The following is a 17437-nucleotide window of genomic DNA, read 5'->3' as shown; positions in this document are numbered from 1 at the left end:
AGTTCCATACAGCTCTTGTCCTAGGTGTTTCATAAAAGCTTTGGACATTGGAGATCCAGAACACCATATAAACTTAGGCTTTTCATGCCTGGTTTGCATTTTGTGCATGGAACATCATGTCAAACACTAACTAGACTAATCCTTTACCCTTTGACTTTTATTTGTTAAGTACTACTACAGTTTTAGTGGTAGCTTATTATTCACTGCCAAAACTCCTATTCACTCAAATGGTCCACCCCCCCATGTTCAGAGGCTCTGGTCCCATCAGTGAGGTCTGCCCCACAGTTTGTAAAGCAATGCTTTAACTAGAATCCCTGCCCACATGTCACTTTGTACTTGACAGTTGGTCGCTAGGGGACATTTCAGGCTCCAGTTGCACAGGTAATCCTCTTCCATTCACACCACCGTGTCATATGCTAGTCAGCAGGAATCACTAACCTCAGAGTTTAGATTCATTAAACGTGATTATCCCCCACCAGCCAACAGTTACGCCCCCTGTAACTGCTACAATATCTCAATGATTTTCACTGACATCCCCTGGTCTTTGATAGCCACAGTATGATAGTCTCTTCCTTTGTGAATGTCCCTAGCACCCTAGCACACTATGCTAGTGTCCCATCTTTGCTGTGAGGAGATTTCATAAGTAAAGTTCCCTTGAGGAGAATGGTTACAAAACAGACACAAATGTCACATTTTTCACAGATAATGTAACTTTTTTTCAGATGGTGTAAGCACTACAATCAAAAATCTCCCTCCATGTTCACTGGTTTGAGACATATATCTCAAAACCAAGAGAAATAAACTGAAACTATCTGAAAGTCTGGGTGCCTTCGCAGAAAATATGTATTTGTTAACCTTTGCCTAAGATGAATGTTGTACACACTACAGCACTCATCATTATATAAAGCCCTCAAAGAAAATAGGGCAAGAAGTATAATGTGGGTGCATATAGATATGAACAACTCCAAACACCCTGTCCTAATACTATCTGACGGCGCTGTCAATGAGGAATGACAAAGGTTAATTTTAGGGTGTAAATGAGCACCACATTGCTTTTTGCTTTTTCAGCCTTGATATTAGTCACTCAAGACGTTATTTTAGAGCATTAACGTCTTTCTGAGATCACATCGATCTCGAAGCCGACAGCCGAGTGGAACGATCAGTCGTATTTACTGAAGCAGCTGCCATTTCTACATGTGCTCTTAATTACAGGCATAAATACGCATGAAGGAGAGGCTGATTTATTGTCGAGATTTTTCAGGGAGATTCGAGGAGAGCTAATCATCTACTCACATTATTTTATTAGCATTAGCGTTACCCTTTCCCACTGATTACTACAGTCAGAGAGGCAGGCTTAAAAACAGCTTCACTGAAAATGTCAAAATACCAAGCACTTTATGCTGAGAAGGCCAACATCGGCTTTGAAGCGGGGATATGCACACAAGATTTAAAGTGACAAGTTATTCAGCCAAATATCTTTTTTTTTTCTGAAATTCCTCCTCCCAGCAGTCTGGAATAATCAAATCCATCCACCGGTGCAGACACTTGGCAGAATCTTCACAGTGAAGACTTCACTGTGAACAGAAATTTCCAAAAACGGCTCCTGCGCCCTTCTTGCTACCATTTAAAGCACAGAACATTCTTAACTATGTGTCTCTCTCTGATTCTCATCTTTTTTTTCAGATTTCAGAGGCGAACTTCCATCTTACAGGCAGCAGGACTTACACACACATGTGGAAAGGAAACGGCAGCTGGAGAGCTGCAGCCCAACAGCAGCCGTTGAGGAGAAGCCTGATAACCGAGTCACAGGCGTTGAGGAGCAGCCTGATAACCTTAGGTTGTAAACAACACCAGCCTGCGCTCCTGCAGCAAGACAGCTTATCAGCTGAGGGTCAACATAAGGTCTGCACACGCAGGCCTCCTCAACTCAGTGTGGTCTTGAATGAGCTAAGATCACTTGCACTACAGTGCTGGCAGACACACTGCGCTTCTACACACAGAGATCTCAGATCAGCCTCAGCTGAAGAGGACCAAGAACATGCAACTAAATCTGAAATGGCTTTTATTGCTCAGCTGCATGGCCTTTCATATTTGTGTCTTTTCATCAAGTGACAGAAAAGCAAATATAGAACTCCAGCTGCTTTCGTGATAAAAAGACTAAATATAATCAAGAAATCCCATGAAAACACACACAAAACCTCGTCAAAAAAAACTTCTGAACACAGGCGCTTTACTTTATGGATGCAGATCTTTGTGAAGTCACCATAAAATATTTCATAGTTTGTCGTGACAGCTTGCAGGTGGCAGCCATTTGTGCAGTTGAGACTCAAGACTGCATGACAAAGCAAACAAAAGAAATATTAGCATTGCCTGTGTCCTCAGAGAACAGCCCTTGAACACAACAATGCAGCATTGTGCTACTTTTCTCACTTGTAAAAGTCCTGGAAGTTGGCATCAAACTTTGCAGAGTTGCTCAACCCCCCATTTCCCCTCCTTGCACAAATAAAGATCTTCAGGGATCAGGTTTGGAAAGCCAGAAATTTTTAATGCTAGAACAGAGGATCCGAGTAAGCCTATGCCATGATGAGGGCTTGGTTCCGTGTTTAACTTTGAAAAATTAAGATGGCTGGAAGGTGTATGATGCAGCCTAGCAAACACGATGCTTGTCTGACTCACATGCAAACTAGTAATCAGGTTGTTCCATTAAGCAATAAAAATGTTTATTAAGTCAAGTTTGCAGGCATAATGATGAATAATTCTATATTCACAAACTAAATATAGCAAATTGTTGTTTTGGGAAATAACTTTTTTTAGCTGTACTTTTTTTTAAGAGTCCTTAAACTAAAACGATCAAAACAATCTTGGAAGGCTCCAGCTGTGTACAGAGCGTGGCTTTTAACCGTAAAACACAGTATTCATTTCCAAGAAAAGCTACTCAGCCCTCAGGTGTGAGCTTAACCACTTCCCACTAAATGATTCAAACCATGATCCTTGATGAGGAAGGTGAGATCAAAGCCTGCAAAGACAATATCTGCGGTGTCCCAGGGATTGCCAAGATACCTTTTCTGTTTGTGGTGCATTGTTCAGGGGCACAGCAGGGGGATAAAAGCCATACAAGTGTGCAGACAGTGAGATGGAGGGGAGGGTTTGTTCTCCGACCTCCTCCATTACTTGAGTACACATTCTGGCATAATCCCTTGCTTGCATTGTGTGCGGATTACTGGTTGAATGGAATGGAGGGGGATCAGTCCTAATGTGTGGTGAGACCTTCCTGTTGAATGACATGGTGTCACTTCTGTTAATGTTTTATTTGTAATTTGGAAATGTTTAAAATACAGTTCCCCTCTGTTTTATTTGGGCTGAGTGAAAAATCTGAAAAACAAGTCACAAAACCAATATCTGCAAAGCTTTATAGCCATAATTTATATCCAGTGACAATATGCGTCTTTTTTCTTTTCTTTTTTTGCAGGACTGAAGTCCACACAGGGCCAAAGGAGATGACTCCATGGGTCGTGATTTCACTTTGGTTTGACTCTTTTGAGCTATCATGCATTTAGAGGAAGAAAAGCCTCCGTTTTTCCAATGGGTCTGTATGGTATCAAAGAGCTCATCAACCAGACTCCAATTAGAAAGAAAGAAAAAATAATCTGCACACTACACACTGCCTTTTTCCAGAAATAAGGAGATGAGGTAAAATTAAATTTTTGTCCTGCCAGTTTAATGTGGCTGCAGGCCTGCCACGATCATTTGCTGCTCCAATGAACTTTGCGATTATGAGCTTTTCAAAGGGGGAGACAGACCTTAAGACAAAGCCTGAAGGACCCAGAGTCAAGGAAGTAAAAGTGATCTGGGGTCGAGGTGAGGTCACTGCTCAGGACAGACTTCTGGTCCTTTATTTCGAGCACGAGGGAAGCGGGGGGTGCTCCTGACAGACACATACCTTATTTCATTTCAGAGCAGGATATCACTATGTGGTGACATAGACGAGCAGTAGGCATGCAGCTGATTAGGAAATAGCTTGGAGGCCTTGACTCACAAACTCCACGGAGCAAAACGCCTCCATATTTGACATTAAACAAGTGTATCATGAATGGCTTCTGGCACTGCTGGCAAGTGTCTCCATGCTGGTAAAGGAAGCATTTAAGAAATCAAATCGGAGATGAAAGACTCAGTGGCATGGCATTTGAGGAAAGTATCTAATTTGCATCACTGTGTCAAAACAGAAATTTGACATGAGTGTCACAGTGATCACCAAAGCACTTAGTTTGATTGGTTGGAAAAACAAAGAATTTTGTTCAGAATTATATCAGTGAACCACAGAAAATAATCAAAAAATAATCAATAAAAAAAAAAATACTGGTTCGCAGTTGGGTTTATTTAAACATCAACGTCTAAAAATGGTCAGAAAATTGTTTTAAAAAGCGCACAAAAGAAAGAAAAACACTCCACAGATTCTTTCTCGTCAATGGAAACAGTGTCTCACATGCAAACTGGTCATTGCAAATTTACACTGTGCCTCCAAACAAAATTATAAATGTTTAAAGTCTTAAATTAAAGTGCCGACTCTAAAATTTCCAAAGATACCATATATGTCCGCCCGAATGTTAAAATGATGCATAAGGCATGTAGAATATTTCCATTTGATAGCACGTTTACAGAAAACATATAAATGTGTGTGTTCCTAATACAGAAAGTGGGACTTAAAAAGCAAAAACTTGTAAGCTTCTCCAAGTGTAATCATCCTTGAGATTAAAGGAAGAGTTAAAGTTCACACTGCTGTTCAAGAAGAAATAACATGAATTTAACAAAAAAAACATGTTAAGGGGTTAAATTGCTCGTTTCATCCCCGTGGTAGAACAGTTGTAGTTAGCAATAAAAATCCTAACAGCTGTGGCCTAATTTTACCACTGTTTGGCTGATGTTTGGCTGGTGGTAATTTCCCACCTTGCTTATTGAAAGACAGCTTGCAGGCATCAACCGTTTGCATATTTACTACACCCGTCTTTATCTAGGGAACAAAGATAAGGTGTGCATACAAAAGACTATGCAAAAACAATTTACGCAGTCTTCCATCAAAACAAGAAACTGAACTCCTGGTTTAATAATTAACAATTTGGATTCAAACTAAACATTAACACTGACTGAATGTGAAATCATGTGGAAAATTGCCTGGAAATGCCTGCAGACGTGAACAGGCTCACAATGACCCAACGCTACAGAGGCAAATGGGCAGCCTTTGGGCAAACTTTTGCACAACAGTTTTATCTTCCACAAGCAAAAAAACTGAAAGACAAAAAAAAGATTCTGTAAGGCGATCGTTAGTCACGTATTGGTCAAAATTAATGATTCACAGTAGCAGCACAACTTGTCACGATTGGCACAACTCCAAGGTGAGGTTAATTTGAGGGTAAAACTTTGGAAACCATGACATCGGATATATGTGTTTTTCCTGAGTGGGTGCTGACCAAGCCTCTCCTTTTGAAGAGGGGACCTGTCCCAACATGGCTGTCAGGTGATGCAATGCCCTCCTGAGAATGGAGGAATACAGAGCTGCCAGCTCTTCCCGCCTCACAGCAAATCAGAATATATTGCTTTAGGGCATGCAGAATTTCCCAAGATCTTATGGTACACAAAAAGTACTTTACGTGGGTTGAACATTATTATGGATTCACCCTTACAGCCAAATGAACATCTTGACTATCAGCAAATTGCTTGATTATTTTCTCCATTTTCCTTTTTGCCCATAGATCAGAGTTTCACACAGACTTTGAAATCAATAAAATATATGATTTTCTCATTTTTGAGCAGCTGGAATCAGTCACTTATCACTGAATCATATGTGTGCATATCCTATTTTCTGTTCATTTAATGCTGCTGTGTTCAGTTGATCTGTTAACAAACCTAACATATTTGTCCAGCTCTGCTTTTTATTTAACTGGTGTCCAGACACACACCAAAGCTCTGTGTTAACATATGTAAAGAGATAGATGCAACTTACTGGAACACAGCTCTGATCTTATCCTTCCCACAATCACTCATGCAATGTCTTCTTTATCAAAACACTGGCCTAGGAGCAGTAAAAAGAGAGCAACAGGACAGGACAAGAACTTGCTATTTTCATTCTTTTGTTGATTCTTGTACACAGACGGAGACGTGCCCGCTTGCTGTGAGCAGCGCCGGGTTCTGCACCCGGCTGAGCAATGGCACGAACAGGCCCGGACATGTGAACACAATCTGTGGCATGAGTGGTAACGCAGAATGTGTAAAGGATGGTGGTGCATGTGCCACAAACCAAAAGTAACATAAACATACAAACTTATCAGATACCAAAAAATGTAAGATCATTTCCTTTTATCATATCATCCATCAATTCTTTTTATTCAGAATAATTGGGTGTGAGTACCCAAGGCTGTTGTTCTGTCAAAGGGGAACAATTCACACCCAAGTCCAATTTAGAATTGCCAGTTAGCCTACTGTGCATGTCTTTGGATTGTGGAAGGAAAATGGAGCGCTGTGAGAAAACCCATGCACATTTGTCTGTACTCTGTAATTCTGTTACCGCCACTTCTCTCTCCTCTGTATATGCGGGCACCTGTTACATGTCTGTCTATCCTGGAAGTGAAATGGAAAATTCTTTAAGAGCTAAATCCACCATAGCTTGTAAAGAAAACAGTCACCGATAATGCATTTTCTGGCTGCCAATAGTGGTAAATGTTTATGTATTGTTCAAGTCTCATGGTGTATTAGGTCAACCCTATGGCCAAATGTTTAGGGCACATACCACTGGGGTAAATCTCATCACAGCCAGATGGAGTCGATCCAGCCAACAGGCCTTTACTGCATGTCACTCCCCTACGTGCTCTCCCCACATTTCCTGTTCATCACCACTGTCCTCTGTGAATAAAAGTAAAAATTCCTCCCAACACACAAGCAAAAAAACCCCAAGTGACTTCATTAAATGATGACAATAATGTCCTTTGCTTTTTTAATAAAGCCTGCTGTTTTGCACATCTGTTTCACGCATATGTTTAAATGAACAAATACCAGCTTAGTGATGCCATAAGCAGGTTTGGGCGTGTGGGGCTGAAAATCATGACATTCACTGCAGAACCCAGTGAATCAGCAGCACCACTGAGAGATAAGTCCATCTATTGTCTGACAGCTGTGGATCTAATCACCTGAAACTCTCATTAGGTCAGTGGAAAACTACAAAAAAAAAAAAAAAAAAAAATCTATGAAACATCTGGGACACGTAAAGTGAAGATTGATTTCTCAGTAATTGCTGTCACATTAGATACATTACATTTCTTATGTGTCTTGGTATTTTCTTGACATCATGCATTTTACAGTTTCATGTTTCTTACACATTTGTTTCCCCCCCATACTTAAACCTCTCTATAACTTCTCTCTGTTTTCACAAGCTGTGAATAAATAAAGGTTACCCACTTACTTTGTTGGAGACAATTCAGCTACATCCAGTTTGTTTTGTAGTTTTCAGGCACATTCTTTCAGAAAAGACAAGTCTAATAAAATTACCTGTGTAGGTCATGTGAGTTATTAGTGTTTTTTATAGTTATACTTTTATAGTTATACTATGTTAACCTGTATTTGTAAAATAAAGTAACAACCTCATAAGTGTAAAAGTAGAAGCAATAGAGTTTTTATTTATTAAAAACTGAGGCAATAAGGAACAAAACACTTTCCAGCAGTGTTTGTATTCCATATTTTAATGAGGTAGCTGTTACAATATGTACTCAGTGTTGTATACAAAAATTTTATGTGCAAATATAATGAAATTATATCTCATCTAGCAACTAAATACCTGTACATATCCCTGAAACCACATAAAATGACGTTTACTATTTCATAATCAGACAGATAACAAAATATCACTCGGTGAGTATCTGTAGCAGCTTGTTTGGCTGTTTTTTTTTTCAAGCCACCATTTAAAACCTGTTCATTTAAACAAGAAGCTTAATTAAAATGACCGTCGGTCAAAACTGCCTCCCTCCTGGAATTATATTACTCGCACTATAATCAATCAGGCCCAAAATTCAATTTAAAAGCAATCAGCCTTTGGTGGGTTTTCTCAGATCAATGGTAATCCGATGATAATTTTGACCCCGAATGTGGCTGTTCTTTATTTCTAGTCTCAAGTGTTTCTGCTCCCTCAGTAGACTTATGGAAAGGCTCGAAAATCCCTGCCACGGCCCTGCACACTACATTACCGCAGAAAATGGCTTCACATGTCTTTTTCAAAAGCAGTACTGTCAGGACACAGCACATTCTGGGGGGCGGATCAATAGTTTAAAGAGTGCTTTTGATATTCGTGAATTTCTCTCCGAGGTGGAGGGCAAGTGAAATATAAAATCTGACTAATCAAATTCAATCTTCGCTGAGCTGAGATTACATTTTCGCATATGTGATTAGAAGATAATTAGTTAACAGAACGAGACTGGATGATTAAGCACTCGAAAACCTGTTTGGATTTAGCATGCACACCAGTTCTAATCGTATTTATTTCAATTTTGAAGAAATTAATGGATTCACAAGTTACAAGTTACCTGTTGATTATTAGGAGTTTTTAATTGCTCTATACATCCTGAATATATCTAATTTATTATAAGCTAATATTAAAGTAAACAGCAGTTGCTCCTGGTTGCTCAGTTGTTTTATGATTAACATTATCTATTATTTCTTCAGTTTTATGGTTTTCATGCAACTGAGAGGAGCATGCAGACAGAAATAAGCCTGCAGAAATAATTAAAAAGCAGATTTTTTCTGTCACAAAGACAGCTGAAAAGAGGGCCACTCATCATTACAACATTTATCATATCTTGCTGCCTGAAATGGAGTTAAGAGGCACGTCTGAGCTGACAACCAGCACTTAAAAACTTCAAACATGCTCTTACACTGAGCTTTCAACCTCATCCAGATCCCTATTGGGAGTCTTCCATCAGAAACACACAGTTTGGTGGAGCAACCGACAAAAATAACCTCTTGTGTGCCTAAGTATGAATCCTCCAAATGTCTGCAGTTCATGAATTTATGGCTGCGCTTAACTCTCACAAACCTCCTGATAACAGAGTCTACCTGCCGTATGCCACTGAATATAGGTCATAAATCTATTAAGTGGAGCCATGACTCTACGCCATACTTAAAGCACGAGCATCAGGTGGACAGTTGTTCAATGGCCTTTTGTTGTTACAACTTGTTTCTTAACCTGGCAGCCGAGGACAGGAGGACTGTCAGCAATAAAAGAGAAACTGGAGGTAAAAGCTCTTTTGGCAGCAGCAATTCGCCACTTGAACTGCTGCATCTGTGCAACTCAAGTTTAAAACTGTGAGATACTTTGAAACCCCAGATTTTAATTTTTTTGCAGACGAATGAAAAAAAGTCAACAGTGGCTGCGTGTCTGTGTCAGGATACTAAATAAGGAGCAGTGAGTAAAAACAGTTGCAAAAGAAAGAAACAGGCGCGGTTTTTAAAATCAACTTTTAAATCAAAGTGTCTGCACTGAATGAATGACAAAGAGAAAACAGAAGGAGTCCTCTGATAATTACACAGCACAGAGATGCTCCTGTACCTCCAGCAAAAACTGATGTCACCCTGTAATCAACTGAGTCAAGAGGAAAGAATGTCTAATAATGGAATAGTGCACTCTCACTCAGTGATCAAAACAGCAGTTTTTATGGAGCCCGTCCCTGTCAAGGAGAGGAAACAGACAATTGCTGTTTGTGGTTTTAGGAGAGAAAAAGGTATGCTCAGTGTTTGCCATCTGATAAATACTATGAAAGAAGAAGTTTGGAGCCGAAGTAGATTGAGGCGGGAGCTGTTTGATTTGCAGCAGGAAGATTTTTGTTTTGATCCCATGCACAGTAGCTCAACAGACTTTGTGAGTTTACAGCAGATAAATGGTTCAGGATCCAAATATATTCACTGTTAAGCAGCGGGAAAAAAAATCACATCTGTTCAGCAATGATGCACAGAGCAACAAGGTCTGGTCTGTGGTTTGTTTTGAGTTCTCCATTTTTAACTCCCCCCTCCCGCCCCGCTCTGTCCCAATGGGAGTCCTGTTTTTACAATGACACATATAAACTTTAAAGGCGCATCTTCTAATTTTTAAACACCAATGCACTTTTGCAAATTCGTGCTCATCATGATGAAACGGTTTCGTTGTGGAGGCATTTCGCACTTTCCCACAGGTGCCGGTAACAGGTGGGGGTCAGGGCAAGCAGGGCAGAGACATTGCCAGTGTGGCTGGCTGCCACAGCGGGTTTAGAGGATCATCTTCCACCCAGCTGCTGATGCCCTGTTATCCCCCAGCCATTCATCACAGCTCACTGAGAGTCAGATATGCACTGCCCTCAAATCCCCCCACCATCCCTTGCTCCCAGCATTCCTCACTTTCCCCTGTGGATCTCTGCTGCTGATAGCTGTCAGGACTGCACTGATGCACACAAACACCCACCCACCACGTATGTGCATGTATTCGTAAAGCTGCTTTCAATCTCCTCTCAACCACGTGTCACTCTTCATGTCTGAAGATCCCATCAAAAAAAGAAAAGAAAAGAAAAAAAATCACCACATTCAGAACTAAAAGATCAGACCGCAGATTGGCAAGATGCAGCTTTGCAGATTTTGATCACTTGTAGCACGTTGGAGGAATGTTTTATGGACTACATTTCTGTTCATTTTGCATCTGCTGATGCAGTGGAACATGCAAGAATAAAAGTGTCCAAACAGTGCATGCATTAGGACATGACAGAAATCGTACTCACACCTTTTAGAGTAGAGTATAATACTACACACACTTTGTGTTAATGACTAATGATCTCATCATCTGCCTCATCAGTGAGCTCCTCATCCCATGGATAAGCACCAAACTCTGCAGTCTTAGAATTCAACTAGTGATGGTATTCTTGTTCTCTCGTGCTGTTTAGCAGCACATGACCCAGTTCTCCATTAGTTGTACATTTTGGTTCAAATGGCAGTCCAGTGGATCTTTAGACCAAAAGAACAACTGTTGGCACCTGCAGTTTACAAACCTAGAGCTGGAGATACTCTGACCACAGAACAAAAGACTCTCTAAATGATTAGGGATGCACTGATCCGGATCAGTTATCCTTCTTTGATGAGCTGAATCGGATATTGGTGATAACAAGCTACGGCCGATACATTCAGTTGTCTCCTGTTTCCTTCTCATGGAAGCAGGAGATGGAAGGCTAGCCACCTAGCACTGACTGAATCTTTTTAAATGAGAGCAAGCTGATTGTTCAAAACTAAATCGCAATTCTTAAAGTCTGTGTGAGGGAAATGCATGGAATAAGCATGTATATTTCAGACTATTCAAAAACACAGTTCTGCAAACATGTCATTTCTAAAGGTTCATTAAATAGGATTGTTAAGCCACAAGCATGCAAGCAATGGCAAAAAATGAATGTAAACAAATCTTTGCTCATGAGGATTACACTATATTGCAGACTTGCTGTTTACTGGAATGGGTTATGCATTTCAAGCTAATTTAAACTGTCTGTTTATTGATTTTTATTTTGTGCAAGAAGGACACTTAGAAAGATAGAAAAATCCACTAAAATGTCTAAAACACAGCAGCCTAGTATGTAAAAGTCATTCACGGGAGTACACAGTCTATAACAAAAAGGATAAATTGTGCAAACCTCATCAATCAGAAATGCTTTTTACCCCCAGATATGGCACATGGTTGTGGTTTGCAGTCAAGCGCCAATAAATGTTGCTACTATGAAGGCTAATCCAAAGATTTTAAAGCAAATTCGTAACACAAAAAGACCCTCTGTAGTAACACACACGCCCAGTGTTTTGACAGCAGTTTTCCTCTGGAGTGTGTTGGCTGTTTCCACTCGACTCTCTCATTACTCCTGTGTGTGCTTGCCCTTTGACAACCTATTCACTGCATAATATATCGAGGTAATCCTGTGCCTGACTGGGGACATACAGTACTGACTGATGCCGAGGTTAAGTAAAGATGATGCCGAGGTTAAGTAAAGATGAAGTCACGGAGGGGCAAGCTCTAGTACACATATTGACAGGCCCTTTGTCAGGGTGGTCAGCAGTTAACTTCATGTCATTATTGATCAGATGATTCAGCCGATTGATTGGGCCATTGCTGATAGATCAGAGGACAGAGGCGAAGCAGAAAAGATGACCAGCTTCAACAATTTTGCAACAGCAATGGAGGAGGGGGGACTTCTCTAGCATATTAGCTAGAGCTGACTTTCAGATTTAATTCAGAGATCCTTCCACATCAGATTAAAGGTAAAGAAATTTTACAAAACCAAAACAAATCCGATAGCCACAACATTAAAAACACTAAGTAGTTAGTTAAGTATTTACTGCTACTCATCTTGTTACAATGCAGTCTTATGCTGGAACCTGGGCTCTCATTATGGGGATGTTATTCTGACTTATGCCACCAACCTGAAAATTGCTGCAGAGCAAAGCATCTCCTAACTTGACAACTGCACTCTCTGACAGTAGCAACCTCTCTGAGCAGGAAATGTGCTTAACCACCAAACCTTCTCAGTATTGACTTGAAGAACAGAGCAAAGGGCCCAGGGCCCACAGCATCAGGCAGATGTTTTTAAATGTTGATCCAATCAACATGCAATGAAAATGTAATTGTATTTAATACTTCGGTCTTTTTCAATATAATGACTGAAACTATAAACTCTCTCACGGAAAGATCCACACTGATCTTTTGCTGTTCAACATTTTCTGTTTCTTTCTTATTTTTGCTTATTTTAGAAAATGATGTTTCGTTAGCACACGTTAAGCATATGATGAGTTGGACAGATTGGGCAAGTCAAGAACGTTTGGTGATTTTGGTATAAAAAAAAAATCTACATGACTGTCTTTGTTTATTATGGATCATCCTCCCAACTTGCTCCAAATGTGGAATGAGTCTTTTGAGATGACAACAAGCTGTACACTGTTCATCTAATATGCACGTTAACAACTTCAAATTAAAGCTGAAGGTCAGGAATTTTAGCTCGCTGTCATTCTATAATTTCATGTTCAGTGTGCTGGATTACTGAGCCACAACAATGCGAGAGCTGCCCCTGACCAACAGACTGCACTGTACACCCCTAAAAACAGGTGCCAGAGGTCAAAGTTATGTTTCAATGTCTTGCTCAAGGGCACTTAGACGAGCACAAGTAGATACAACGCCTGTGTGAACCTGAGGCCACCTAGTAACTTACAGTCTCTTCGTCCAACAAACTAAATGGGATTTAGTCTAACAGGTAAAGTCTATAATTCTAAAAGATTAAAATCAGACATCTTTGTAAAACTTCACTGGAACACTTCTAAAACTTCCTTCAGGAAAACTCACTCTAGTCATAAAAAGTGCCAGAAAAATACATGTGAATGCAGCAATAGTCATTGCAGACTTGTACTGGAACATAACTGCAAGAACTATTACATCTTAGAAAGACCAGGTATTTGAAACAATACATGGACATTGTTTTGTTTTTTAATTTAAATGGAGAAACGCTATAAAAAGCAAGACAAACATTATTTCCAAATACATTTTTTCTATTTAATGGGATTGTTCTTTTTTCCCCTCAAAGTCTACAACAGGGGTGGGGAACTCCAGGCCTCAAGGGCCGGTGTCCTGCAGGTTTTAGATATCACCCTGGGTCAACACACCTGAATCAAATGATTAGTTCATTACCAGGCCACTTGAGAACTTCATGACATGTTGAGGTCATTTAGCCATTTAAATCGGCTGTGTTGGATCAAGGATGCATCTAAAACCTGCAGGACACCGGCTTTGACGCCTGGCGTTCCCCCACCCCTGGTCTACAATGACTTTTACTGAACTCTAAGCCCCTCCCACTCCCAACTCTTACCACATTGTAGCAGGACTTCTTGTCTAAACCAGTGAAGTGGTATGGCTCTATGGTGTTGCACTTCTCCATGTAGGTTTTGAACATGCTGTTGATTTGTTTCAGGGCAATCACGCAAACCGCTGAATTAGGTGTTGGGTCTTTAGAGTTTGGCTTTCCTTTGGCAAAGGCAGCAAACAGCACATCATCGTCCTCTTCCACCTTCAGGTGCTTCTGGATTTCCGGGTCAATTCCTGCTTTAGTGACATAGGCTGCCTGCAAGATATTAAACACTTTCACAACTGTCCCAGAGCGCCGCCGTCGCCGCCGCTTATCGGTGCTGATGCATTCAAGGGGCATTTCCACGTAGCGACGAATCACAGAGTCTGCGGAGCACATGCGGACTATGCGGGAGTGGTAGGCCTGAGAGTCCTTGCTCACCTGCTGCACGGTCAGGAAGTAGGTGAAGGGTCCACTCTGGAAGGAGTAAACGTAGCGCAGGTAGTAATTTCCACGTAGAGATGGAATCAGGTCCATGTATGATCTGTTTGAGAAGAAAGTAAAACCATTCTGGCTTGTCTTCATTTTCCGCAGAGAAAGGGTGTGGGGATGTTTTGCACTGCTTGAGATGTTTCTTCTGCCGGGAATTTCTGAGTTCCCAACAAAAAATTGGATAACATTGCTCTCCACATTCAGCACTTGGGAGCCCAAAGGGCTGACTACAACATCTGAGTCATCGGGTTGCCCGGTTTCTAGTTTCTTCTTGTCGGCAAAGCAGTAGACTTCTTCATCTACACTTTTTGCGCTCACGCCATCATCCAGGACGTGACGGCGGCAAACACCGTTATCTGCTGAGCCACAGCTGTACAACCCCTTGTCGTAAATGTTCTCCGCCACTAAGGCAATGTTGTGGTTGTCTACTCTTCCACTGCTGCTTGTTCCGTTCAGCTTCTGGCCACAGGTCTCGTTGGCACGCAGCGGACCTGTGTGGTACTCTGACAGCTTTCTCAAGTTTGGGGCCAGGGCATATATTCTGTTTACAGCACCAACATAGATGACTCCATCCAGTATCACCATGTTCTGGATTGGGAATTCTGCAGTAAACGATGGGAGCTCATAGGTGACAGAGAGGTTGAGTTTCGTATCCTCTGATGATCTATCGCACTGGCCCTGCACGCTGGAGCGAATGGCCCACAGCAACATGATGGCATGAAGCAAACAGAGATTCATCCTGTTCCAGAAATAAGAGACACGGGAAATGAATTATTAAAACATCGCTGCTATAACAACAAGCACTAAAGCATTCATCACATGCCTCTCTGAGTAGGTAGCCTTAATTGTGTAGAGTGTGAACTTCTGGGGAAAAGCTCCAGTTTGTGCTGATTTGGAAGATTCAAATCCCTTATTTAGACTCACAAATAGAACTCTGTCAGGCAGTAAAGTCAGGGTTTACTCACATCACCACAAGCAATTAATATAGTCATACTCAAGTCACTGGAGGCTTTTTGGTGACACAGAACTTTGATATCAGTCTTCTTATCATGGACACTTGAACATCTGCCTTCACTGACCACTGGATGAACAAGCAACAAGACTTGGGCGAGCACTTCTGTGGTGCTCTGCTCTGCTCCCATGTGACCACAGCACAAAGCAAAGTAGTGAATCACCCCGAGAGGAGGCCATTCTACACGCTGAAGCAGGCACTGGCCTAAGTTTAGACAGCAAGTACCCAAGGGAGCAAAGATAAACTCAATTAAAACAAAAGAGGTGGGAGGGAGAAGGCAAGGGGCACCTTCCAGCAAAATGATAAATAACCCCACCAACTAAATGGTAATCCACTGGGAGGGGTTTTTTTTTGGGGGGGGGGGGCAACAGCCACACCAGAGAGAATTGGCAAAATGCGCATTTTCATGCTCTCTGTCTGGATGTGTCTTCATACACACAGAGACAGGCTGTAAACCAAAACAAGCCAATAACATGCTGCACAGTTAGTTTTGGTTTTATATTCATGCCCATAGCTATGCATAAGTTCATTCAGAACCCCCCAGTGTGCGCTATCTGCCTGATTTATATCGATGTCTGAATAGTACGAGCTCATTTGCTATTGTAGAGCAAGTCTGGGGGAGAAAACTCAGCTTTCAGATGCAACATATGTTTCACGGAGAAGATTTTCACACAGACAGCACTAACAGGTGCTTGAAGGCAGAAAACATAAAGCGGTACTCATACATGTTAAAAACGGAATAACACAGCAGGATGACGATAGTGTGCCAAAGAAAATAAGCATTAAACAATGTAGGATTCTATTATAAAACATTCTCATCCCAGGACAGGGTCAGGAGAAGCAAAGACTTGCTTTTTATCTGTTATGAGTAATTGGGGGCACATTAGTGTGCACCTGCACCAAACACAAAAAGATCACAACCTCTAAGCATGACTGTTTCTTTCTCTCTCTCTTTTTTTTTTCAAAAGACAAAAGGCGAGGTGGAAAACAGTGAAAATGTTTTCAGTTTGAAAGGAAAGTGAGTCATGGCTAGAGGCTCAGAAAACACAAATGGGAAGTTGGTGAAATGGTGTGAGGAGCCAGAAAAAACATTTCCAAACAGGCTGCGATATACAGAGCAGGGGGAGGAGAGGGTCAGGGTCCACTCTGCGTTTTTACGCATGAATATACAGTATATACATGAATATACAGAACATACAAAAAAAAAAAAAAAAAAAAAAAAAAAAAAAGCCTGGAAACTAGCGGAGTTGGAAACAAACTTACCTGCTTTTCTGTTATTGAGCAACAGTGCGGTACGTCTTGTTGATTCAAATCATATTCCGCTGGACAATCTCTCAAGACTGAGACTTTCTCAATAAATCCAGAGTGACCCGGGATTCTTCTTTTCGCTTCTTGGTGAAACAAATAAACCCCCTGCAAAGTTTTTTTTTTTCTTCCAATCTAGTTTTAAACCCTTCGGTTTTAGTCAAGCCCGTGGACCTGCTGTTGCTGAAACGCGTGGGACTCAACTCTGGCTGCATCCAGCAGAGAGACCCGCTCACATCTCAGTTCCTCCCGTGGTGCGCAATGCCCCGCCTCCTTTCCTCCACTGGAGCTGCGTGCGGCTCTTCAGGTGCTGCGGAAACTAATCGGTCTATCACTATAAGGCAATGCAGACATGTAAGAAAGAGCTGTTAAACTAAGAATTAACGACGTGTTCGAGCTAAGAATATCAAGCACTAATAAAATAGTTATAATTGTGCATTATTATTGTCTTGTGTCTTCATACAACCTACATTTGTTTAATGCCAGCTCTTGTGCACTAAAGGAATAGCACATTCTTTACAGCCAACATATATATTTTTTAAAATCCATGTTTCCTTTTTGCTTCTTGGGACTAAAAAAACGATATTAAACCAATTTAAAACTGCACACTTAGATTCTCTGATACTACATTGCCTGATAGTAAAACAAAGACAACGTGAACAAAACTCTTTCTAGAAGAAGAGTTCTTTCTTTTTCAACTTCCACCTGACTCTCCTCCAGAACCCCTCTGAGTCAGAGCGCCGGTCGTCGTGTTAAAACTAAG

The 17437-nt window shown here is 41.0% G+C and overlaps 1 protein-coding gene across 2 annotated transcripts in view; it reads right to left on the bottom strand.

Moving 5' to 3' along the window:
* met (MET proto-oncogene, receptor tyrosine kinase) overlaps positions 1-16922 on the bottom strand; it is a 66057-nt gene extending 49135 nt beyond the window's left edge. For both annotated transcript variants that reach the window (XR_005613847.1, XM_031736253.2), the window contains exons 1-2: positions 16633-16922; positions 13890-15096 (exon numbers count right to left, since the gene is read on the bottom strand). Coding sequence is in view for 1 of the 2 variants with exons in the window: in XM_031736253.2 (XP_031592113.1) it covers positions 13890-15095 (1206 nt within the window). In the remaining variant the exon portion in view is untranslated. The remainder of the gene's footprint in view (positions 1-13889; positions 15097-16632) is intronic.
* Between the last annotated feature and the right edge of the window lie 515 nt (positions 16923-17437).

The sequence above is a fragment of the Oreochromis aureus genome, linkage group 7 (genome assembly GCF_013358895.1).
Source record: "Oreochromis aureus strain Israel breed Guangdong linkage group 7, ZZ_aureus, whole genome shotgun sequence".
In the NCBI taxonomy this organism is placed as follows: domain Eukaryota; kingdom Metazoa; phylum Chordata; class Actinopteri; order Cichliformes; family Cichlidae; genus Oreochromis; species Oreochromis aureus.
This window is presented reverse-complemented; position numbering and strand designations above follow the sequence as displayed.